Below are 26,117 nucleotides of genomic sequence, written 5' to 3'. Positions count from 1 at the left end.
ACTGAAGTAAAAGTATACAGTACCAAAAAAATGGAAATACTCTAAATATACTTTACAACACTGTTTGCCTTTATATTTAAGAACTAACCAATATCAAGGTGTACATTTGGTCCACTGATCTGCCAATTCTTTATAATCAGTCACAGTGACACATTGTTTTGCATGGAGAGACTGAAATTAGACTTTAATTGGTCAAGAATCTGTTCAGTTATTGGCAAAGATTATTCAAACCAGCATCGGAATGAAAAATAAAATTACAAACATTGCCTAAAACATTCAATGCTTTATTCAGTAAGACAGCTGATGGTGCTTCCCCTTTGTTTTACAGGCACAAGAGGTTTCTCAAATGATGAAACATATGGCACGTGAACTTCCCAGACTAAAATGTGATTTGGCCGAGACGTCAAAGACATTAGCATCTGTCTGCCAACAACGGAACTTCCGGATTCAACAGGCAATTACATATTCATTTTAAAATGAAAAACAAAAAAGCACCACCCCGATTCATTGTATGGTTTTAAGTAACTTTATTGAAAGGAAAACTAAAAAGAACACAGAGCCACAAGTTGATTATCAACCATTAGCTTTGCATCAATATTTTAGGGCTACAAGAAGACAGTGTTCGAGTGGGCATAAAACTAATCATCTACTGGCTTCTAAATAAACAAAGAAATAGAAAGCCATTGAGGGGAACCACATTTTTCCAACTGTCCAGTCTTACAATCCACTGAATTTGCAGAAACATATCAGATATAATAGCCTACCCATATTAACATGCATAAAATACAACATTGAAGTTCTTATATTTTGTTTTCTTAACATTGATATATACTGCTGTGCTTCTCTGTACACACACTTTGATAGTGGAATAAGATACACTTCTTTCCTCAGGTAATAGATTCCTATACTATAGATCGGAAGAACAAACTGACATCATACCAGTCCAGGAGGCAGGTAACTGGCCATCCCGCCCCCCCCCTTTCAGATTTTACCACTTTCTAAATAAAAAAAAAATAAAAAAAGAAAATGCAGCAGAATTTTACCAATTTGAAACTTTCAAATTCAGAATTTACAGGTATGGCAAAAAATCCCAGCTTCTCTATAAGTGCTCTGAAATCCAGCTTACGCCAAAGTAAATATCAACCGCACAGGACCGAGCCAGTTAAACAACTGGATCATCAGGAGGTTGATACGGTGCTCAGGAGACCAGTCGCATCAGATTCTACTAAGTGTGTGCAGAGCAAATGACTAACATCACCAACTCTTACTGGTGCATGCTCAAGCCGAGTGTTCAGAACCATGGTGATATTTTTTTTTTTTTTTTTTTTTTTAACTCGTACAAAATGAGTCAAACTTCACAGAAACTGGCACATGTCCTAGAGAGAAAACACTATCTTCTTATGAGCACGCAGGTGGAAAAAGGAGGGGGTAAAATGCTCCGATTAACCAAAAACAAAAAAAATAAAATAAAGAAAAAAAACAAAAATGTGAAAGAAAAACAGAATCCCGGATTTTTGTTTTGTTTGAACCAGCAACAACAACATTTTCCACCAGCTTTCCAAATGATGCCATCACATAGCGTATTTGTGTGTCCAGTCTTTTGCCATTCTGGTGTATCTGCAAAAGGAAAATAAAAACGAGTCAAAACATTAACTTTGCACACTTCCCCTTTTTCCTTGGCAACACTTATTTCAGGATTTATTAAAAAGCACATGCACTCATGCACATTGCTTTTTAAAAATAACAGGGAAAGCCAACTCAGCATCCTAACTAAATGTCAGTTTATGCATAAAGAACACCAGACACTTTGTACAAACTAAACTTCTTTATATGATCACTGTGAAATGTTGTCTTTACGTGCCATTATGACAAATAAGGCTAAACTGTTCTTTATTTTTTACTTTAACAAGAACAAACGTTTCCATGCTGGAGTTAGTAGCTATGTTTACATGCACAAAAAAAAAAAATTCTGCTTCTCCGCTACAACACCATCTCACACCGAGATTATATTGAACGCTCTTAAAAAAGGACCGCAATGTTAGTTTTGGACGTTTTAGCCTTTTAATAGCAAATTGTTTTTGGTGGGTAGAGCTGCAAACAGTCAAGTTAAACTATTAGTTGGTCAACAGGAAATGAAAAAATTAAATCAGCAACCATTTTGATTAATTGAAAATCAGTGTAAGCAAAAATGGCTAAAAATGATCTGTCTGCAGCTTCTCCAATGCATTTGAATGTATTCTGTGAATATTTTGGGGTTGTGGGTGGACAAAATGCATTTGATTGTGAAAATGTGATGGGCATGTTCCACTATTTTCTGATATTTTATAGACCAAATGATTCATCGAGGAAATGGTCTGCAGATTAGATTCATGAGAATGAAAAGAATTGTTAGCACACCTAGGAGTGTATGATTACAATCACAAGTATGATTTCAAGGCATTGGAAACGCACTTAAGCTCCAGATATGAAGGTTTGGGTAGAGCTAGCACCCCATGAGTCTACACTCTGTTGTGTTAAGTAAAGGAAACTTCTACCCTTTTAGACGCATATAAAAACAAAGTGCCTGTTTAGATTTTAATCAGCTAAAAAAAAAAAATTAACTCCTTTTTTTAATTAATTTCCCTTTCATTGCCTGCTCAAGTTTTAGAACAATGTCTAGTCCCGTTACCCTGATATGATGAAAGATCTACCTGCTTCCATCTACCGACATTTTCTTAAAGCAATGACAAAACAAACAAATACCAAATAGCATATTTACACAGTAAATGGCTTTTTGCCTTTTTTGGGCACGTTACATCATTGCATAGTGATGTAGCTACCAGCGCAGACCTTGAAAACACCACTTTTGGTGTGTTGACACTTGAGGGTTCATAATCTGCTTCACCGCAACCTTGTCATTCAAAGACACCAAAGTCAAAATCCTCCTTATTGTCGGTCTGCTAGGCTTCAGTTTTAGACACCGTAGCTCATGAACGCAGTTCTTTTTGGCAGTGACCTGTTGCAGTTTCCTCAAACTGCAACACCAAGAACACTCTTTACCACGCATGACGGAAAAATAAATAACAGCCACCATGACTGATCGCCCAGCTCAATACACTACAAATTGATTTTCCAAATCATAAAGTTAGAAAAAAAAAAAAAAAAAAAAAAAAAAGGAATGAAATATGAAAAATGGTCCGCAATGACGTAAAATATAAATTTGTACTAGGGTGTTGTCTATTATGATGCATGGCTTTTGCTACCGTATCTGTGAGAGCGTACTTATTAAACTAGACTACTGGATCTTCATTTCTCTGCCATGTATAAAGCAGTAACCCACAACTCTCAAGAGACCATTTTATCCGTGGGCGGGACACCAACCAGTTGGCGGAGCTATTCTGTTTAACTTATTTACAGCGACAGGCTCCATCTGCAGGGTATCAATATGCACGTCAAAAGTTGATTCCAAGATCTGAGCCAAGAACGGCCAAGCTAGCTAGATACTCTATATGTACACATAACCAGAGATTAGTATCATCGCAGTTATGTCAGTGAGACCAGCGCAACAGACCAAACCCATAACACCAGCCAAGATGCAGCACTGGCTCTGGCTCTTACCCTAAAGCATGGCATACTTGGCTGTCCACTCCTGAGCTAGTTTATTGTACCTGACAGAGTGAAACTAAGTTACATACCAGACTCCGGTCATACTCATTTCAATTAACGTTCTTATTGTGGATAATATACAGTGGGGGAAATAAGTATTTGACCCCTTGCTGATTTTGCAGGTTTGCCCACTTACAAAGAATGCAAAAATCTACAATTGTAATCATATGTACATTCTAACAGTGAAAGACAGAATCCCAAAGAAAATTCCAGAAAATCACATCATATGAATTTATTAAAATTGATAACCATCTGATGAGGAAAAACAAGTATTTGACCCCCTGGACAAACACCATGTTAATATTTTGTAGAAAAGCCATTATTGGCCATCACAGATGTCAAACGGTTTTTATAGTTGGTGACAAGGTTTATGCACGTTTCGGCAGGGATGTTGGCCCACTCCTCCCTGCAGACAGCCTCCAAATCATTCAGGTTCCGAGGTTGTCGCCTGGCAACTCAAATTTTAAGCTCCCTCCAAAGATTTTCAATCGGATTCAGGTCTGGAGACTGGCTAGGCCACTCCAGAACCTTGATGTGCTTCTTCTTCAGCCACTCTTTTGTTGCTTTGGCAGTGTGCTTAGGGTCGTTGTCGTGCTGAAACACCCATCCTCGACCCATCTTCAGCTCTCTCACTGAGGGAAGGAGATCTCGGTCCAGAATTCCACGATACATGGCCCCGTCCATCCTCCCCTCAATACGATGGAGTTGTCCCATCCCCTTGGCTGAAAAGCACCCCCAAAGCATGATGTTGCCACCACCATGCTTGACGGTGGGGATGGTGTTCTTTGGGTTGTACTCGGTGTTCTTTGCCCTCCAAACACGAAGAGTTGAGTTGAGGCCAAAAAGTTATATTTTGGTCTCATCTGACCACATCACCTTCTTCCAGGCCTCTTCTGAGTCGTCCAGGTGGTGAATGGCGAACTTCATGCGGGCCTGTACATGTTTCTTCTTGAGCAGGGGACCTTGCGTGCGCTGCAGGATTTCAATCCATGACGGGCGTAGTGTGTTACCAACCGTTTCTTTTGTAACTGTGGTCCCAGCTGCCTTCAGTTGATTCATCAGTTCCCCCCTTGTGGTTTTGGGATGATTCCTCACCGTTCGCATGATCAGTGACACCCTACGAGGCAAGATCTTGTGTGGAGGCCTAGATCGAGGGAGGTTGGCGGTGGTGTGGTGCTTCTTCCATTTCCTGATAACTGCACCGACAGTTGATCTTTTCTCTCCAAGTTGCTTTCCGATTCTCTTGTAGCCCATCCCAGCCTTGTGCAGATCAACAATCTTGTCCCTGATGTCCGTAGAAAGCTCTTTGGTCTTGCCCATGGTGGTGATGTTGGATGCTGGTTGTTTGGGTGTTGACAGGTGTCTTTTATACAGGTAACGAGGTGAGGCAGGTGTATTTGATGTAGATAATTGGTTCGGATTGGGGCTGTGTCTTAAAGAAAGACTAACTGGCTTGTAGGAGCCAGAATACTTGCTGTTTGTCCAGGGGGTCAAATACTTGTTTTTCCTCATCAGATGGTTATCAATTTTAATAAATTCATATGATGTGATTTTCTGGAATTTTCTTTGGGATTCTGTCTTTCACTGTTAGAATGTACATATGATTAAAATTGTAGATTTTTGCATTCTTTGTAAGTGGGCAAACCTGCAAAATCAGCAAGGGGTCAAATACTTATTTCCCCCACTGTAGATAATAAAATATACACGTCAGTTGCCAGTTTAGTAGGCACACCTAGTTGAAACTAATGCAGATTACAATATTCAGATGTCGAAGCCGTTACAGAGAGGCGTTGTTTCAACTTCACGGTCTATTTGGAAGCTGCGGTGTGTGGTGCTGTTAAGTTAGGTTGCATTATGCTGACAGCTGCGTCACTTATTTTGTGCACCCCAATTATAGCAGTGACGGTAGGTTAAATACCAGAAACAGCTCCCTGTATAAAGCCCAGTTCAGACCAAAGATTCGAAACAGGACAAAACAGTTTTAGAACGTCGCAGGGAAAAGGGTCAGCGCTCCGAACCGGCCCGTCTCAAACCAGCTGATGGCGTCACCGCAACTCAGCTGGTTGAGTCTCCAGAGGCTGGTTTTAGAACGTAAGTGACGGCACCCGTTCCGACAGCCAATAGTGAATAACGTGCGCTACAAACTGTAGAAATAAAATGATCCATAATGCATTTTATTTCTGTTACAAACTGTCATATGGTAAAAATGGCAGAGTTTTGGACAGAGGCTCAACAGCCGCCTGCGAGCACGGTAATGTGGTCAAGCAGCTAAAGAAATAAAACCGTTTTCCCCAATTCATCACTAGAAATGCAGCTGTGGCAAACATCTCACCATCACTAAGGTTATCCACATTCATATTGAGACGCAACAAATGATTTATCTGACTACAAAAAGAAGCCTGAAAGTCAGAGGTTAGAACAGAAGCACAATGAGTCGTTGCCATGGAGATGATGCACCTTCTCGTCTTGTCTCATTAGTGTAAGCTGGCAGGTTTCAGAACGCTGCAGACCGGTGCGTTGAAAGTATTAATAGTCTCTTTGCAAATCTTTTGGTCTGAACTGGTCTTAATGCAATACTACAGCACCACAGCCTGCAGCCTCCAAAATTATCATAACGTTGAATCAACAACTTTTACTGCAGGATTGTGTATTAAGACCGCATTTGTTTTAGCTAGGTGGGCCTAATAAACCAGAAAGGGAGTGTATACTGCAGAGCTTAGTTCATTTTAGGAGAGAAAACTGTTCAATTCATATTTAGAGGAAAGTTAAAAACATGTATAGAATGTATACACACATACCTTTGACTATCTGTTTTGTAGATTCGTGCGATCTCTGGCACTAGTGGGTCATCGGGGTTTGGGTCACATAGGAGTGAGCAAATGGAGAGAAGAACTACAAGAAACACAATATAGACACGTCAGCCAATGTTTCTAATAAGCAAATTGACTACCAAATACACATTTTAGCCCATCTACAAGTCACTTTAGCCTCATTTCTGGGACAGAGAAACCTAGATTGAATGTGTGATGTAGGTCACGTCTACAAATAACATGATAACAAGACCCTGGTTGTTGGTCAAAGCAAATTATAAACGTGACAATAGACGACATCTAAGAGCACAGATTTTATTAACAGAGTTAAAAAGTATTCATTTTCAAAGTGTACACAAATCAGGTTTAGCATAAATGCCAAAACTTAATATAACTTAACATTTGAGTGGCCAAAATGACAAATGTTCTACAGTTTTGTGGGTGAACATTGCACACTCAGTTGTCAAACAGTTGACAAGATTGTCATCATGTACACGGTGTTCTTTCATGACTGTACATACCTTTAGAAATAGTAAGTGCAGGAGACCACTGTGATCTGAGAATATCCAGACAGATACTGCCGTTACTGTTAATATTTGGGTGGTAAATTCTTGTTGTAAAAGCAACCTGAAAAAGGAAATAACGACAACAAAAACACAGTGAGGACAAGTAAAATAAGGCTGCGTCACACATCAGATTAATGTTATGCAATGCAAATTCCCCCGACACAGGGCAATGACGTTTGACTATCCATTACTGGAAAGACAGGTATTAATTCATGAGGTTTGGCAACAGTCAAACCTGTTTATGATGCCAACTGGCTGGGACTGGTTTCATTCCAGAAGAAATGTTTTCTAGGTCAAAGGTTTGATTGTTTACACATGTGTATATCTACAATGTTTGACCCCAGTTCCTGACATTGAATAGATTATATGAATACATTTTAATGTGGCAAACAAGACATGTGGCTGTTGCATGATGGATACTGCAGGTGGGTGGCTTAATGGACGGAAGACAATAGATCTTTAATTATCTCCGATGTAAAAAGGACACCTTGTTTGAGGCGTGATTCAGCTTACCTTGGGTGGTTTGAAGGGGTAGTCTGTTGGAAAATGAATGGTCAAGAAGAAAACACCTCCCTGATATGGACTGTCACTCTGAAAGCAAGAATCACATTTACATATTTCAGTAAAGAACAACCCAAAACCTCCTGTCCACAGCTTGCCATTACCAAGTCAAATGTCAACCTTTAATCTCATGAATACATTTAAAGCAGCTAGGGACACAACCTCCGTTGACACACTCAAACTGCTGCAAGCTGTTTGTAAAGTACAAAGGAGAGTAATTATGTCATAAAGTATGTACTTACAGGTCCCATGATTGTGGCTTGCCAGTGAAACACTATGGAGAACAGAAAGTGAACGTTAAGAAACAGGGAAAGGTCACAGGTATGTGATCTGACAGAAACTAGGCTTCCAAGCTGTCTTTGCAGCTCTGCAGCAGTAACACTGTTTCCTTTACGGACCATCTTCAAACTCCATACCGTTTCCAGTATGTAGACATGGTGGTCGTGTATTATTTTACTCTAGTGTCTACTGCACTTTTAGGGTGGAGGTATTCATGACCAATATAAGCAGTTCTTAGCACTAGACCTACAGCCACGTGTGCTTTTTAAATTCATTAAAACACGCAAAACAATTTCTCTTATTCTAATTTTCAGAAAAGTCTTGTTTTCAACCTAATCTCCAAATGTAGCTTGTTGCAAAAATAATGTTGTCCAGCTTCTCAAATATGAAGATTTTATGTTTTAATTAGTCTTACATGACAGCAAACTGAATATTTTGGGGTTTTCGGACTGTTGGTCAGTTGAAGATTGTCAAAAATGTGGGTAATTATAACGGCTATTTATTTTAAGATTATTTGTTGGGCTTTTTTTTACCTTTAATGGATAAGATAGCTAGGTGAGAAAGATAGATAGATAGAAGACATGCAGGAAATCTTCTCAGGTCAGACTCGAACCCTGGACCTCTGCGTCGAGGCATAAACCTCTAAATACATGTGCGCCTGCTCTACCCATTGATCCAACCCTGCCACTATAGCAGCTATTTCTCACAATTTCCTGGAATTTTAGAGACAAAATGATTCTTTCAGATACATGGTAGATCGGCAAGCGATAATGAAAGTAAGCCCAAAAACTTTGGACCCGCTCTGAGACACTTACTGTCATCGCCCACTGGGCCTGCTGAGCACTGTGCTGGAGGGTCACGAGCCAGGTCGTTAAGCTCCTGGGATGAAAACAAATTGAGAACAACAAACAATTAGACCACAGTAATCTTCACAGACAAAGCAAAGCATGCAACGTCACCTGAAATGAATGTGCAAGCCTGGAGCAGCACTCAACATCCTGAGTATACATGTCACATACTGGGGAAACGAGATACTACATAAGTCAAGTGCTTAATTTATTTCACAACCCTCTCTCAGACGGCGTGGTTATCTCCTGCACCAGTTCAGGGGAAGGGGGCCGCCTCGTTATCGTCTCCCGAGTTTACAGCAAGACGCCCCCCCCCCACCCGCCCGAGCATATATGAGCCTGTACTGTTAATTTTAGTTCTACGGCTACTTTAGATTGAGATGGAGGTCACTGCCCCACCCTGGCCTTCTGACACGCACCATTTCACAAGTATGTTTATGGATTCCCTTGGAAGAAGATCCTAGTCAACAGCACAGTGAAGCAATGAAGCTACAGTAACACTTTGGATAGATAGGTGTTACACTGCTTCACTATACTGTTGCCAATTTCCTCCATTTCACTGCCAGAACACACCCTGTGATGTGCAAAGAACAAATATCTCAAATACCCAAGGAAAATAGAAAGAAGGAAACAGTCACCAGTAATATCTCCTTTGAGACATCCTACATTTGTATGGAGATAAAAAAGGCCAGTAAGAAATAATACTGGTGAAGGTGTTAATAAAAAATAAAAAAAACAGACCGTGAGCTGCTGTGTTGGTGAGTGATAGCAAATGTTACATTACAGGGTCTCTCATAATCGTTGTCATGATTTATGTGGTGACTTGTCCCGTTTGGTCGTGTATCATGATGTAGCAGCTATGTTGGCCCAAACAGGCGCTAGAGTGGAGCTATATGCAGCTGCAGGACACAGCCACGATCTGTTTGGAGACCCAATAACAAGGAAAACAAACGCGCATATTTATATAAAAAAAAAAAAAACTATTATTTTATTGAAGCATTTTTTTCCTCCTCCAATGTAAAAACACATGGGTTATAGTGCGACTTGACCAGCTCCATTAACTTCAATAATATTGGCACCAATACAAAACTCTAGTGACGTATGACTGTTCTTTCTTTTTTCCTTGTACATACCAAAGAAGTGTATCATGAACACAGCTTTGATTGCTAACTCAGATTCAGTAAGCGATATGAGTAATGGGTTTTGGGTACACGGGAGTATCGCTGCTATTATAAAATTGTTACACGATTTATTTATTTTTATTTCTTTTAGACACAACATCAATGCGAGGGTCCAGTAAAGGCTTCGTGCTGTAACGTTAACCAGATAGCAGGTCATACTAGTGTTTACGTAAAGGTATGAGGTGTTGGGCAATTAATGCGGCCTTTTTTTTTCACTTTCGACTAACACACGGAACCTAACCGAAACTGCTAACGTTAGCTCGTGTATGCCAGGCGGTGCCCACTGCCAAGAATAACAAAAACTGTCAATTTACTCAACCCTAAACACAACAAATGTTTGTAACACACAGACTTTACACTTCCCCGAACATGTTTCACCGCCATGTTTCACAGGATACAGTGTCAAGAACGGCAATGTGGGAGGCTAATGTCGCTAGATTAGGGGAACGACGCTAGCTTACCTTGTGGATCCTTTTCAGAGCCATCCTCTCTCGATGTTCTCTTTGATTTGAAGGTTTTCCGATCCAAGCAGTGAGGGGCAACCGTGATGTGCCAGGGTGATTCCGCTATCTCTTAAATAATTGACGCTGGGTCAACTCGACGGCCTTTCTTCGCGAGCTAGCGTAGTTAGCTAGCGAGCTAAAACTACGTATGCGCGGAGTTGGTAACAAAGATAACTGCCGATTTTATGCAGCTTCTTTTCGCCTTACAACTGTCCTTCGATAACCCTCACTTCCCCGTAGTTTCGACGTCTTGTATTGGATTATTTGAGTCCCCGTTTGAGGCTGATTAAGTGCGTGAAGTAACCCGGACGACAAAGATCCTCTGCTTTCGGTTGCTGCCGTTAGCCAACTAGCGGCTGTCGACATGTATTTGAAGCTTTATGATGAGAAGGCGGTCCAGTTGGCAGCTGAGTTTTTTTTTTTTTTTTTTTTCCTCCAACTTTATTGTGTTAATTCACACATACATGTGAGAAAAACATAATTTATAAAACAGGTCGGGCATTATAACGTTACTCAATAAGATAACAAGACAGTCCTGTCTACACTCTCATGAATAAATAAGGCGATACATTCTCATATTATCAGGACATACGATAGATGTACTACAGACTTGTAAAGAAAAATTAATAATTAAATAAATAAAAACGGTGATAAAAAAAAACTTAACTGAAGGGTAGACAATACAATTACATTTATCTAAATAATATCCCTGTATCCCGGCCGAGACTTTGAGAATGTTTTCATGTAGCCCTAAAATACTGATGCAAAGCTATAATGATTGATAACCAACTTGTGGCTCGGTTTCTTTTTAGTTTTCCCTTCAATAAAGAAACTTAATAAAACCATACAACGAATCAGGGCGGTACTTTTTTGTTTTCATTTAAAGTGAATATGTAAATATTTGTTGAATACAAAAGTTCCATTGTTAGCAGATTGATGCAGATCTGTTAGAAGTCGCAGCTGCAGCAAAATCATATTTAGACTTGTATAGTTTATATGCAATGTGGAACAGAGCCATCATTAATGTTATTTATAGCTGGTTAAGTTGGTTAATCGATTAGTCAATAACGAATTAAACTATTAAATTATATCAATTGTTTGAGTAATTTCTTAAGCAAAAATGCCAAACGTTCACTGATTCGAGCTTTTCAAACGTGAACATTTTCTGCATTTCTTTTTCTTGTATGATTGTAAACTAAATATCTTTTGGATTTTCAACTTTTGGCCTGATAAAACAAGTCATTTGAATTTGTCACCTCCGGTTCCAGGAAACCATGAGGAAAACTTTTCATTTTACTGTCAAAACACTTAATTGAAGAAAATAACTGTTAGTTGCAGCCCTAGTTTAGATTTTAATTAATCACACTTATTGTGGATTATACACCATAACATATACACTCAGTTGCCAGTTAATCAGGTACACCTAGCTAAAACTAATGCAGTCTAATACAACAGTCAGATCCTACCTTCATGATGATTATAATGTTGAAACTGTTATGGAGCAGTGTTGAATCAACTGTATGATCATTTTGGAGGCTGCCGTTTGTGGTGCTGTTAAATTGTATATTGACAGGTGTTTCTATTATTTTGTCCACCCCATTTAGATCAGTGAGGGTAGGTTAAATAAAAGAAACATTATTATTTTGGCTGATATTGTGCTTACTGCACTGTTTAATTAAATCACTATACTATACAGCAAACCTGGAGCAGTGTAACATCCCAGCATGGGAATACAGTACACAATGCATAGAGAGGAATGGGACTTAATAGTCTGGCAATGATATGGGTCACATTCATTGTAAATATTTCAGTTTCAGTCAAGATTGGCAGAGGGATTTCTTTTTACTTACTGTAATTTCAATGTTTAAAGAAATTTAAAATTGTTACATTTAAAAAATAGGTTTTGGAACATGTTATGGAAAACGTATGGTATCGATAAAATGTTCATATATAAATATCAACATTGGCAAAGATATTAAAAAGAAAACACTTTGTATGTTACTAAATATGTGCAAGCTAGGACATAGTAGATACCTGTGAAATAACAGTGATGCAGAATGCTTTAATATCTCAAAATCAACATCTCAGACAAACATTTCTCTTAAGTTTATGGCGACAGAATTCTGTTTAGAATGTATAAATCTGGCACACAATGTTAGGCTCACCTGTCATGATTTTTTTAATACAGAAACTACGATAAAAAAAGAAAAACAATACTGGGAGACAGATAACCTTTGCAGCACATAAGGCTGATTCATGAATAACAAAGACAAATGCTGAAACTTTTCCTTTTGCCAATTTGCTTTCACAAAAATTCAATACATAAGAACTACCGGGAAACATGAATCAAATGCAATTTAATTTCACTAAGTAAACATCTTTACTTGTAACCTTCTAGAATTTGGTAAATATTGATGCAAGACAATGGCTTTATAGTTACACACTATGAATTATAATATATATCTTTTATTTTTTTTTATATTTAATTTTTTTTTACAATTTCTTTACAGTTGTACAATGAGGGTATCATTTTAACCCAACACAATTTAGTTTCTATATTCATTCAGATGCATGTTAGTTGCACATTCATCACAATGTCTGGTAAAAGACATTTTACGATTGGTTCACAGAGAGAAGGCAAATGTGTTTATTTCCCTATTATGGGGTGGGGGGGGGGTCACCCTTTTACACCGTCAAGGCACTGATGCAAGGCAGTCAGTCGCTGTTGTCTGTGCTTGTGCAAGAGAAGGAGGCATCGGAGGACAGCCGAGGCGTCTCTGAGACCGTTTCAGCCTCTCCGGGCCCATCCAGGTCCAAGTCTGAATATGTGTCGTTTCCTTTATGATTCGGAGGATCGTCAATGCAGTCTAAAAGTCCTGAGTTTTTATAACATGATTTGACAGACGGGCTCACACCAGATGCCTCATGTTTTTTGTTTGATTCTGGTGAATCAAAGCTGTTCCATGATTCAGATTTCCCTTCACAGCTGTCATGTTTATTACCATCGGCATTCTGTGCAACACTAGGCCACAAAGTACTGATGTCTTCAAGCTCGGCTTCATTAGAGTCAGACTGGCTCTCCACCGTGTACTCATTAAAAGTCGATGGCGACGGTGAGTCCTTGCCACTCTCCTCCCCTTCGTCGTCCATGTTAGGAGGAGACTTTTTACCCAGCAGCACATGGGGACTAAAATCCCCCCCTGAAGAGCAGCTTGACACTGGGCTGACAAATCCAACAAAGTCTCCACTGGAGCTGAAACAAAGACCTTGGACAGCTTCCCTGTTATTTTCAGCGGGTTTGTCTTTATCTTCGCACCCACAATCTCCATCCTCAAAGCTTTTAATCTCCTCCCGCTCCTCGGTGGGATCAGGAGTTATAGCATCGCTCTGTGATTCTTCGGACGCGCCGTTGTCCTGGTTCTGATCTCCCTCTTGTGCAGCCGGATCGGGGCCCGTGTCTCTCTGAGTTGGAGTTGGAGCAGCCGGAGTGTCGCCTGAAGCGGGGCTCTGACCGCTCAGGGTGGGTCGGACCGTTTGGTGGCACATGGGGCAGGTCTCCTGCACATACAGCCACTTGCGGAGGCAGTTGCCGTGGAAGAAATGGCCGCAGTATGTAATCACAGCAGAGCTCATTTCCTGTGAGTAGGAGAGACATCATTGACTGACAACATTACCTATAGACCAGTATGTAACAGTTTCATGGACAAGTAACATATCTATAATACTATTACATATTATTTATATTTGTTTATTTACTAAACATTAATGGCTAAATAATCTACATAAATAATCTACATATCCAGTATATTGTTGTTATTGTCCTTTTATGTTGTTGAATTATAGGCTTTATCATAGCATTCTTCTATTATATATACTTTATAGTACTGTATTACTGCCATGTGCAGCATACTTAATTATATTATTATGTATATATTGTAAATGTACTTAATAGTCCTATTAGATCGTGTAAGAGGCGCCCCGGAAGTAGGGGGGGCAGGGAGTCGGATGGTCAAGATGGTCTCTAGTTTTAGTTTTTTTTTCTATTTAATTACACTTAAAGCATTGTTTATTCCTTCCCTTACCTCTCAGCTTGTCACTGTGGATTTATCTTAAAGCTCTTAAACCAGAAAATGGCAGGGCTAACATCTTCTCTACATCTGTTTTCTGTTATTAGCAAGATTCTTTAACTGCTTTCATGACAATTAACCTGTCATCAGTGTCAACGACAAGGGACATAAAAACATCATTAACCTGTTTTAACATAAAACATGTGACAAACACAAGCATCATGTGACGAGGAGAGGTGGGGCTAAACTGGAAAGACAGGAACAACATGCTTAATAGGTAAGTACTATATATAAACACAGTAGTGCATGTCACATGTGCACAGTCTGAGCTGGGCAATACTTTAAAAATCACAAAAGGTTTGACTCTATACTAATGTTGATATTGTGATGATATTTTTGGTATGAATATATGTTTCTGATGTGGATAATGGACTGTGGACACATGTAGAGAAGCAGTGGCAGCAAAAACGGTCCTGTCTTGTTAGTAGTGTCCTGAGGAGAGACAGTCAGACACTGTCCCGGGACAGTCAGTCATTCATTCATATATATATATATATATATATATATATATATATATATATATATATATATATATATATATATATATATATATATATATATATATATCGGGGCCCGTGTCTCTCTGAGTTGGAGTATAGATAGATAGATAGATAGATAGATATATACACACATACATACATACATACATATACATATATATATCTTCTGACAAAAAAAAATAATAATCAAGCATGGTTGATATAATTATGACACTAAAACTACAACGATCTTAAAAGTGCAATATGTAATATATTTACTGTATTTAAACAAACAAATTACCACAATGTGTCATTAGATATTAAGGAAACTTGCTAAGTTGAAATACTAAGTTTTCCAACAACAATGCTAAAGCCAGTATTTTCTCCTTTTGAAATTTCCGTTCTGTGACAGAATAACTGTTTGTGTTTTGGCCTATTTTGACAGCTGGCTGGGTTGCCAGATATACCTGTAAAAATACAAACCCAGCATGCTACAGCTGTAGTACAGCCATGGAAGCAGCAAACAAACGAACGGGATCAATGGAGATAAGATTCACTCTATCCGCCCTAAAAAAATATAATAAATAGACAGATTGGAGACAGCTTAGAGCCTAAAAGGACACCGAGTTGACTAATTTCCTCCTAAACAGGTAAGCCTTGAGCTTCATTCATTTATATCACGGCTAACGTAGTCATTTTCATTCATTTCAACATTCATGTGCTCTCACTAAATTATATAGAGTACTCAAGTTAGTTACTCGCAAAAATCCTGACTGGTGCTCCTGACATGCTAATACACGCTAACTGCTATTGTAGGATCCATAACATATATGAGAAACCGCAAGTTAGACTTTCTCATAATGGAAACATGCAATTTAAATTTGGCAAAAGACCCAGTAGCCTGAATTGTTGGACTGAGACACAGTGTTCTCTACAGGACGTTTTTGCAATGTATGTAAGATTATGTAACGTTATGTTATTGTGGCTAACGTTACCATCACCAGCTTCAAGGTTATGATATGTTGGACAGTAAGAGGATTCCCACTTTTTTTTACAAATTGGCATGCAACCATAATGTTTAATGTACTGACTGTACAGTGTATAGACAAGCTGTATAACGGGTCTGGAAGTAGTAGTACCGACGGCGACAATGTCCCCCCGCCGAAATTGTTACCTCGCTTCTGTTCAGCGGGCGTAGCCGACAGACAGTGACTGAGCCCTGGGTACGGACGGCCGTGAGGTCGCGGTCTTATTAGCGGCTGTTGTTAGGGGTGGGAATCACCAGAGGCATAACGATACGATATCATCCCGATACTTATGTCACGATACGATATTATGCCACTAACCTGAAAGCAGATGGAACAGACGTCGTTGTGCTGCTGCAGCTGTTGAGCCGTGGCTCTGGGGAGGGAGTTGATCTTCTTTGCTGCTTCCTGTCTGAGCAGGAAGCTCCTCCAGCCAGACTGAGCTCGGAGCCATACGTTGAAGTAAGAGTGGATGATGATGACGGAGGCGCCCATCCAGCTCCACTCGCCGAACAGCGACTCCCAGGTGCCGTACGCCACCACGCAGAGCGCCACCACAAACTCCAGCACCCTGCTGACTGCGTTCACCCAGTAGATCACCTCGTCCAGGCTCTCGATCGGGTCGCTGCGGAACAGCTCCACCATGAAGAGGGAGTAGATCAGCATAGTGCCGGTAACCTGGACAAACATTACGCACCTTCATTTAGAAGATTACAAATACCCTACTTTATGACAGAAGTTACATGACTAACTGTTTAATAGAAGGAGACCACTGTGGGGCGCTAAAGTCATACATTTTCAACAGACCTATGGTCTACACACTTAAAGCATAAGCATAACCATATAAGCATAAATACCATGATTATTATCAATATAATACATTATAAATGAAAATAAAGGAAGCACTGGATCTTTTACTGAATTTAATGCCACTGATTGAGTATTTGAAGTATGTCAAACTGCTCACATTCAAGAAGTTCCCATTAATTAAACAGACAAGTTGTCAACAATAGGTGATGGAATATGTCTGACAAGTGGGAACTTCTGTCAGAAATGAATAAATAAAAATGTCAAATTGGTGTCAAAAGTAAAATATGAGCAATTCAAAACATCAAGCATGTGCATAATGTAGTATGTAATGTCATAGTAACTTTATCAGTTGTAGGTTTCATAGTTATTTGACCTAATTTAGTTGTAATGGAAGTTTAATGTCATTTTTTTTATTCAGCCAAATGAAGTCTTAATCGTTCAACTCTTCAAACACATGTGCTACAAAGAGTAATCCAGCTTCCTGTCTTCAACATTTCTCATAAAAGACATATAAGGCCCTACCTGAAGGGAGGTCAGCATGCAGCTAGACACCAGTATAAGGAGCCAGAAGTCCATGTGGAAGAACTGGGAGATTTTATAAGCCATAAAGACAGGGAAAACCAGAAGTAGCAGACACATGCTGAGGCCACGGAAGTGTTTCCACACACTCCTAGAAGCACAGAAGAAAGGAAAAGAACAACCCAAATTCCTCAGAAAACTTTTGAAAACATTTTGTACTTGGCTCATTTTTCAATCCTGAATCTCGCCAGTAGAAATGATTTCCACTGATGTTGCTTATACCTGTTGCGGGACGCCCCCAGGCCCAGAATAACTGGATCTGTTATCTCGATCATAGACTGCAGGGTTGAAGTCACCACGATGAAGAGGATGATGCTGAGGAGGAAGGTGCGTTGCAGTGCCTGCATATCTAACAGGCCCGTCTGGAGAGCTAGCAGGAGCAGAGTGACGCCCTCGGTCACACCTCTGAAGACAAGGAGGGTAAAGAATTAGAAACATGATAGAAGAGCAGAAGTAACATGGACTTTGACTTAAATTGTACTGTTTTTTCTATAAGGTTACACCACTTCAAACACAACTCTATTCATGTAAGTCAATGAACTAAAAAAGCAAAAGCTCCTGCAGACCTTTTTCATTTTTGTTTGCACCAAACTCCAAACTGTGCACCAGCTTCATCACTTTATCCTATTACAACATTTTTACACTGTTTTGCCCTCTGGAACATCGGTGTGCCCACATTATATTTGTCTTTTTCTACTGAATCCAGTGTTTCCCACACATAGACTAATGCGTGGCGGTGTGCCGCACAATCAACACCTGCCGCTGCACACTGCGTTTTGTTATTATTATTTTTTTAATGCTATTTAGAACATGCAGCGTATTCGTTCAGCTGCATTTCCTTTTCCTGCTCTCCTCCGTCTCTCTGTCACTTACGAGACACACACACACACACACACACACAGACACACAGACACACACACACAGCGTAGGTTGGTATCTATCTCATGAACCCCTTTACACAATCACACATTAAAAAGTGCTATAAAAATATTTTTTATTCTGAATACAATGTTGTCAGTGTGTTAATGTTGGAGTCCAGACCCGACTCTTAGCAAACAAGCAATCGGCGACTGGCCGACAACCCCCCCCCCCCCACCTGCCATGTCTGCTGCCACCATGTGATTTGGACGCCCCCCCAGAGGTAACTGACCATAAACATATAAACGTTGTACAATAAAGGACAGTAACTCCCAAATATGGAAGAAACTAACATACGTAAATATACTTAAATCAGGTTTTTTTTCTTTTTTTCTTTTTTTTTTAAATATAAAACGTTGGATCAAGTGATAATTTGAAAACAATTGGATTATGTTAAAGGGGTTCCCGTACTGATGAATGCACCTTCACTGAGCTTTATGGGGAGATTCAGTGCATTGTTTATCTGTCTGATGTGTAAATTTATTGTTTTGGTTCACTCTCAATGCTCTCAAAGTGTTGTTTTCGGGCACAGCAGGCAATGGTTTTCAGCAAAAAAAGCTCTAAAACCCACTGTATGCTACCTGCTCAGCACCACACAGACACAGATAGAGACTAGTTGTGTAACATCTTGGAACATTAAGCACCTCCAGAGCCAGATCTTTCTCTCAGGAGTTGGTCAAGACTAAAAAACAGAGCTAAAAGAAATTAAATATTTGACTTACACTCATCTTGCAGACACAAACATGACTCCAAATGAATAATAACATTCCTCTGACCGCAACCGCTGGATGTGTGTATAAGCAACTGTTTTCTAACAAGTTCAACTTAAAGGGGGATTATATGTCAATGTCTATGTCAAAAATCTGTTATTGCAAGTTTAAATGTGGACCAAAAGAAGTTAATTTGTGATGTAGTATAAAACTGGAGACAACATCTCACCTGTGCATGACGTTGTCATTCTGAACCCCTGCATAACCTCCCAGGTAGAACTTGCATAGGTTGAGCAGTCCGAGAGCGAGATAGGACACCACAAAGGTCAGACCCAGAAGAGAGTACGGTGTGGCACAGCATTCAGAGACACTGCAGGGTTCAATAAATGTAGCAAAGAAAACACCACATTATGAACCAAATACAACCTGTGTAATGTCGGGTACAAACATACGCAAAGGAATAATATTCCACCTAATCACATCCCACCTGGTGAGCAGGAAGAACATGATTCCCTGATGGCCTGCAGAGGCGTGGCCAGACATGGTGTCTGAGCACAGCTGGACGATGAACAGAACAAACCAAAAGACACTGAAGAGCACTGGGACGGCAAACTGGTTCCACAGAGAGATTCCCACAGCCAGAAGTCTGTACAGCTCGATCACCTGCGGGACAGGAAACCAGCGAGGTGACCAACGCGAATCATTACAGATAACCAAAAAGTAAGAGCAGCATATTGAAACTGTGGGTCACGTTCCATTACAATATGTTGCTAAAACACACAAATCTTGTCAAACTGTTAAAACAACATTTCGGAGTAATAAAATAAACTCATAGAAAACAAATAAGTATAAAAAGTAACTTTGATTTATTTATACTTTAAAAGCCACAACATATTTGATAGCTGCAAGTGTAGTATAGTAAGATCCATCCATCCATCCATCCATCCATCTATCTTCGTCCGCTTATCCGGTGTCGGGTCACGGGGGGAGCAGATCCAGCAGGGGACCCCAAACTTCCCTTTCCCGAGCAACATTAACCAGCTCCGACTGGGGATCCCAAATGTTCCCAGGCCAGGTTGGAGATATAATCCCTCCACCTAGTCCTGGGTCTTCCCCGAGGCCTCCTCCCAGCTGGACGTGCCTGGAACACCTCCCTAGGGAGGCTCCCAGGGGGCATCCTTACCAGATGCCCGAACCACCTCAACTGGCTCCTTTCGACGCGAAGGAGCAGCGGCTCTACTCCGAGCTCCTCACGGATGACTGAGCTTCTCACCCTATCTCTAAGGGAGACGCCAGCCACCCTCCTGAGGAAACACATTTCGGCCGCTTGTACCCTAAACCCGAGGTTCGACTATCGGCCGAACCCTCCTTTCCAGCACCTTGGAGTAGACTTTACCAGGGAGGCTGAGAAGTGTGATACCTCTGTAATTGGCACACACCCCCTGGTCCCCCTTTTTAAAAAGGGGAACCACCAGCCCGGTCTGCCACTCCTTTGGCACCGTCCCAGACTTCCACGCAATGTTGAAGAGGCGTGTCAACCAGGACAGCCCCTCCACACCCAGAGCCTTGAGCATTTCTGGACGGATCTCATCAATCCCCGGGGCTTTGCCACTGTGGAGTTGTTTGACTACATCAGTGACTTCCGCCTGGGAAATCGACGACAATCCCCCGTTATCCTCCAGCTCTGCCTCTAACATAGAGGGCGTATTAGTCGGATTCAGGAGTTCCTCAAAGTGCTCCTTCCACCGCCCTATTACCTCCTCAGTTGAGGTCAACAGTGTCCCATCCTTACTGTACACAGCTTGGATGGTTCCCCGCTTCCCCTTAAAGTAAGATGAAGATTTCTAAACAGTTAAAAAGGTAGGAATAAAATGGAAAAATAAATAAACAATCCAGAGCAATGCTACTCTAAAACAGACAAAATATCTTAATAACTTTGGTTTTTTTGGAACCTCTTTTCAAATATTCAAGGCATAAGCATCTACAGGATGCATTGTGAAAATACATTTCAGAATAAGAGTACCTCCAGCTGCAGCAGCTCTGAATAGGCAGCCTTTGCGAGGCGATATGGCACAAAGACATGTGAGAGGAGGAACACGGTGATTCCCGCTCCGGTCAGTCCCATGGAGAAAGTGTTGACGGTTAACAGCGTGGTGTGATGCACAGCGCAGAGTCTGGCCAGCAGGGGGAGCATGTGAGCAGAGAACAACCACACCTTTCTGGTCTTCATCAGGAAAGCACACAGCGTGCTGAGAATAATCTGACCTGAGCAGAAAATAACAGTAGGACGATTATTAAGCTTCAGCTTTGAGTAGAACCGTATGAAATGCAACCTTCAAAAACAAAATAGTCTATGAATATGAATCTAGATGAGCCTAAATGCTTTGTTTTTACATGGAACTTTGGTTTGGGGACTCACTAGTCATTGCAGAGACAAATCTGTTGAAGGCCAGTGAGTCAAGGTACACTGCTCCTTCAAAGCCGTACTGCAGCTCCTCACGAACATAATCCCTGTAAAATAAACAGAAGAAAAAAACAGGCTTTATAACTATATGGTATGTCTTGTAATGTAATGTACTATATGCTGGTTGCTTTCAGCAGACACGTCATTAAAATTGCACACAGCAACACACAATTATCTGAGGTGTTGTCTTATGCTGCACTTTGCTAATATTACCTTGTTTTTTAGAGTAAGTACTTGTCCTTACTCAGAGGTACTTTGACTGTATTATCAGCACTGGGTATATAAATAAATAACATTAATAGATGAATGAAATACTTAAATCATTTGAGAAATCGATAAATAAAATGAACTCAATGCACAAACTTTTGAGAAGAAACTATTATCCAACTTAAGTACAATAATTCCTGAGGTGACAGTAAAAGATCAAATTTAATTTAGGAATTAATTCTCAGTTTTTGTATTTATTAATCTCTCTCTCTCTCTCTCTCTCTCATTTTTTTTTTCTTTAATCAAAATTAAGTCACTTGTTTGTTGCTGTCCAAATAAGTCAGCTCATGTCTCTTTATAGCAACAAGCCTTTAAAGAAACCACTGGTTGTTCTCACGTTACAACACATGAAACAGTACTCTGTCTTCTAAAATGAAATATCAGGCTGAAGGAAACAGGATACACAGATGGAGGGGCGCTGCAGCCAAGCTTTGTCAGGAGAGAAAACTGATCCTGGTACAATAAATCTGGGAAACCCAGTAGTAGCAGTAGTATTAGTAGTAGCAGCAGCAGCAGTAGTATTAGTAGTAGTTGTAGGGCATCTCACTTAGAAATCTGATGCCCCATGTATAGGAGCATGGCAGCGAGGATATGGAGGTAGAGCATCACAATGTGTCTCAATGGCAGAACCAACACCACCACGTTTATCAGATGACCTGGAAGGCAAATGGAAACGCTTACGTTATGTTTTCTGTGTTTGACGAAGCCAAGAGAGAGAAGATACTAGTAGACACTCTTTGAAAAGTAGAAACGATAAAGGCACACAAAGTGGAATCACATCCAACTCTTGCCATCATATCTACTATATTTTTCAATTCAATTACTGAATATCTGGATAACAATTTTGGCAATGTTGAATTGACTTATCAGTAGGGCTGTGCCATTAATCGAAATGTCATCGTGATTATGATTTCGGCTCCCAATGACCACAAAAACAGAATAATCGGTATAAGATATTTATAGTTTAAATGAATAACTTCGTCCGTAGATCATGACATAAAGGACAGTAAAAAAACATTTTATTTTCTATTTCATTTAACTCACAGTTGACAGACAAAGCCTTTCTTGGTCATCAAAACCAACATAATGTGCAGCTACCAAATGTAGTGAAAAGATACCGCTAGTTGGGCATACAGAAAACTTTAAAATTCCACATATTCATCAGTCTGTATTTTTGATTTAACACATAATGTGTTCTATGTTATGCCTGTTTAACTCTGTGCATGTGGGTACAATTTTCATTATTTTATCATATGCACACTTACCAATGTAGTACATGTTCCAGATGACATATTTGTATTTGAAAAGCAGGTCTTCATTTTTGGCCTTGATGTGCTCCGTTAACCCTTCTATGTCACATTTATACAGCAGGTCCAGCACCAGTATACTCGGCACCCTGAGGGCAACGTTGGCTAACTCTTCCAGACGAGGCATCTTTAAAAACCAACTTTTGGGGGGTGTGAGCAGAGTGCTTGTGTGTCACATACTGTTAGCTAACCGTCTCACTGCTTTGCTCGTCTTCTTGTCATCTGAAAAAACACATCAAACTTCATGTCAGACGCCCAAGGACCTCCTCCATGAGCAACCAGGCCGTTACTTAGCTGTGAATTCCTGCTTTAGCGTCACATTTAGCCTACTAGCCAACTCAAGAGATGTGCAGAAGTTAGCTTGTGAATTAAGAAATCACAATCACAATGCTTTCAAGTAGCTAGTGTGTATAAAGTGACAGTAGTTCGCTTACTTTGCACGGTGACAGACATCAAAGCCGAACAGCCATTTGCTAGCTAGTTGCTGCTGCTGTCGGTTAGCTTTCACAGCGACAAGCAACATGTTTTCATAGCACCACAGGCAAAAATATTTAACTTTTTCTGTAACTTCCGCTTGTCAAAGATAGTTAGAAACAGCCGCCATGGAAAAAGTTAAATGAAATAGCTGAAATTATACAATAAGAGGATACGTAAAGACACTTCAATGCAATGTTATGATTCCACTCGCTTGCGTGGCCATTTCCAGTGTGCACGTCATGTCGAAATGCACCAATCAGGTTTAAGTATTCTCGATTTCAAAATAAAAGTCATGCGTTTGGATACTACTGTTTCTACTACTACTATTACTACTAATAATAATATTCATTTTTATAATGCACGTGTTAGCAACATTATGTAACTTAGACTTTTACTTTAATATCACTATATTGTTACTTTATATTTTGCCTTCATATACTTTTACTTACTGTTTTACTACCTGTTTACATAGGCTTTATATTTATTATTTGTCATTACACAGTCCTCAAAGCACTGCACAACTGCTCATAATTAAACTCTCTCATAATAGAATATAATCATGTTAATCCAAACAAAGACATTTTAAAGGGAAGAGTTTTTGCAGTTTCTCAGAAAAAGAGATGACTAATATAAAAAAGTACATTTCCTGACTGTGTGGGTGGGAAGTTGCCTGGCTCTCTACTTTATCTGCATAGAGAAAGGAAGTTGTTTCTCATGTAGTTCATATTCATACATAGATATCATCACCTGAAAGTCAGTATTTTACACTTCTTTAACTCTTAAACTTCAGAAATTCTTAGCATACCCTCTTTAGTTGATGAAGTTTATATAATGGCCTTAGCATAGGAATCTTAAAAATAAAACTCTTGCACAACATACACGAACATATATTTTCCTCCCAAAAAATTCAGACACTAGGCCTACAGTATTTGCACATAATTTATTTGATTGGTAGGAGAGCTGTGACCTCTGAGATTAACTAAACGGGCAACATTATGAGATGCTTACATTCTGTTTAATGTGGTCATGTGTTTGATATGTTATTGCTTCATCCTGTCACACTGCACCTCTGACACAGCGATGTGGAGATACTGTAGGTCTGTCAACGCGAGACAACACTGCACCTAAACTGAATTGAAATGAAATAACTTTTTCTGCCTCTTTTATTTTTAGGTGTAATTACTGACATTAAACTGGTTTGGAGCAGCAGTTTGAAATGTTTCCATTTCTAAACTCTATGGCAGTGGATGAATTCAGACTTGTACAGGAGACTTATTGCTGAAGAGAAGATCATTCAAATGCTGTCAGAGAGACTGACAGCTGAGCCAAACCTGGAAACACAAACAAAGACAGCCTCACTGTATAGACTGTTTGGTTTACATGCTTACAGACCATCTGGGAACACGTCATATAGCCTACAGCTTAGAGAGTAAACTCCTGGTTTCTTTTAATGCCGTCTTGCATTGCAACATTATTCATTTTACCAGATGTTGACAGCCAAGTGAGTAAATGCTGATTTAAGATCATAACAGGGCGACTTAAATACAACGCACATGTGATGGTTTCCTGACAATTGTGGCAATACGTGCTTTGGATGGAAGTAGACAAGCAGGGGGGGATGTGTTTCTGGTATGTGTTTGTCCCATTTAAAATAAAGTGTGCTCTTTTATTTATTGCTGTAATAAATCTCAACTTGCCTTTCCAATCCAACACATACACAACAGTTTGATACAGATACATCAACAATCCCTGATGATTTATTGACTGTCTGGTTTTTATATTGTAATTTGGACGGTTTACATGGTCTCAGCTGTTTTACATTTTATGTTTTTCAGGAGGTGCAGCAGGAGTTATTCTGAAGAAATTTCAGAGTTACCAGCAGGTGCTGCAGGTCATGATTTGGGAGCACAACAAGCTGGAGAAGATGTTGAGTTATAGAGTATACAAAAAGAAGTTTCACAGCAAAGCGAGGTGGAGGACGACGTGAATCGTAAAAGATAAAACACCGTGTCCAAACGCAGAGTGGAGAGAAAAGATTTCCCGCTTGGCGGTGAACTGAAATGGCAAAAAAAATTTTAACTATTCCTGTAAAATAAACGTGCGGGGAAATTGGGTTTTAAAAGCCAGGAGAAATTTCAGACCATGACAAAATAATCAGTCAGTGGTATTAATCTTTAGCTCCAACAACCTAGGACAAATACCTTACATGCATTTTGATGATGCATGTCTTTGTCCAAACGTGGCCCCACCAGACCCTGAAGTCAACAGGAAAATGAAACTGAAACATAGCAAAAGACAAACTAAAACCAAGAATAAACTCAGAGAAGATAAAACTTGTTAAGCTGCAAGCAATTATTATAATAGTTTAAAAAAAAAATACACTAAAGTGTCAAAGGCAGCACCGTGGAGTTACTGAAACAAGGTTTATGGGTGTGAAAACTCTGTAACATGAATGTCTCTCTCTCCTATCAATATCCTGAGTGGATTGATATCAGAGGAAACCGTCATATGAACTGATGGCAGATCTTTTGTTCTGACACATTATGACAGTTTACTGAAAC

General features: G+C 39.8%; 2 protein-coding genes across 3 annotated transcripts; both read right to left on the bottom strand.

Moving 5' to 3' along the window:
• Positions 1–510: 510 nt before the first annotated feature.
• Positions 511–10,783, bottom strand: LOC114546614 (ubiquitin-conjugating enzyme E2 D2). Of its 2 annotated transcripts, XM_028565531.1 has the most exons (8): positions 10,352–10,783; positions 8,677–8,740; positions 7,825–7,856; positions 7,535–7,612; positions 6,977–7,082; positions 6,444–6,537; positions 3,598–3,647; positions 511–1,617 (listed from the first exon to the last, which is right to left on the bottom strand). In XM_028565531.1, the coding sequence occupies exons 1-7, from the start codon at positions 10,373–10,375 to the stop codon at positions 3,599–3,601; spliced, it is 447 nt and encodes a 148-aa protein (XP_028421332.1). In that variant the 5' UTR covers positions 10,376–10,783; the 3' UTR covers positions 511–1,617; position 3,598. The 2 variants fall into 2 exon arrangements, with proteins under 2 accessions (XP_028421332.1, XP_028421333.1); XM_028565532.1 differs by lacking the exon at positions 3,598–3,647 and having other exon boundaries at positions 10,352–10,774.
• Positions 10,784–12,430: 1,647 nt separating this feature from the next.
• zmp:0000000662 (RING finger protein 145) lies at positions 12,431–23,779 on the bottom strand. The gene is made up of 11 exons (XM_028566623.1): positions 23,514–23,779; positions 23,038–23,301; positions 22,320–22,428; positions 21,461–21,552; positions 21,065–21,306; positions 19,529–19,704; positions 19,271–19,411; positions 17,636–17,818; positions 17,357–17,504; positions 16,346–16,702; positions 12,431–14,029 (listed from the first exon to the last, which is right to left on the bottom strand). The coding sequence occupies exons 2-11, from the start codon at positions 23,204–23,206 to the stop codon at positions 13,109–13,111; spliced, it is 2,538 nt and encodes an 845-aa protein (XP_028422424.1). The 5' UTR covers positions 23,207–23,301; positions 23,514–23,779; the 3' UTR covers positions 12,431–13,108.
• Between the last annotated feature and the right edge of the window lie 2,338 nt (positions 23,780–26,117).

Source organism: Perca flavescens, chromosome 20, assembly GCF_004354835.1.
Source record: "Perca flavescens isolate YP-PL-M2 chromosome 20, PFLA_1.0, whole genome shotgun sequence".
Lineage (NCBI taxonomy): Eukaryota > Metazoa > Chordata > Actinopteri > Perciformes > Percidae > Perca > Perca flavescens.
The sequence above is the reverse complement of the archived record's forward strand: the minus strand, read 5'-3'. Positions and strand labels throughout refer to the sequence as shown.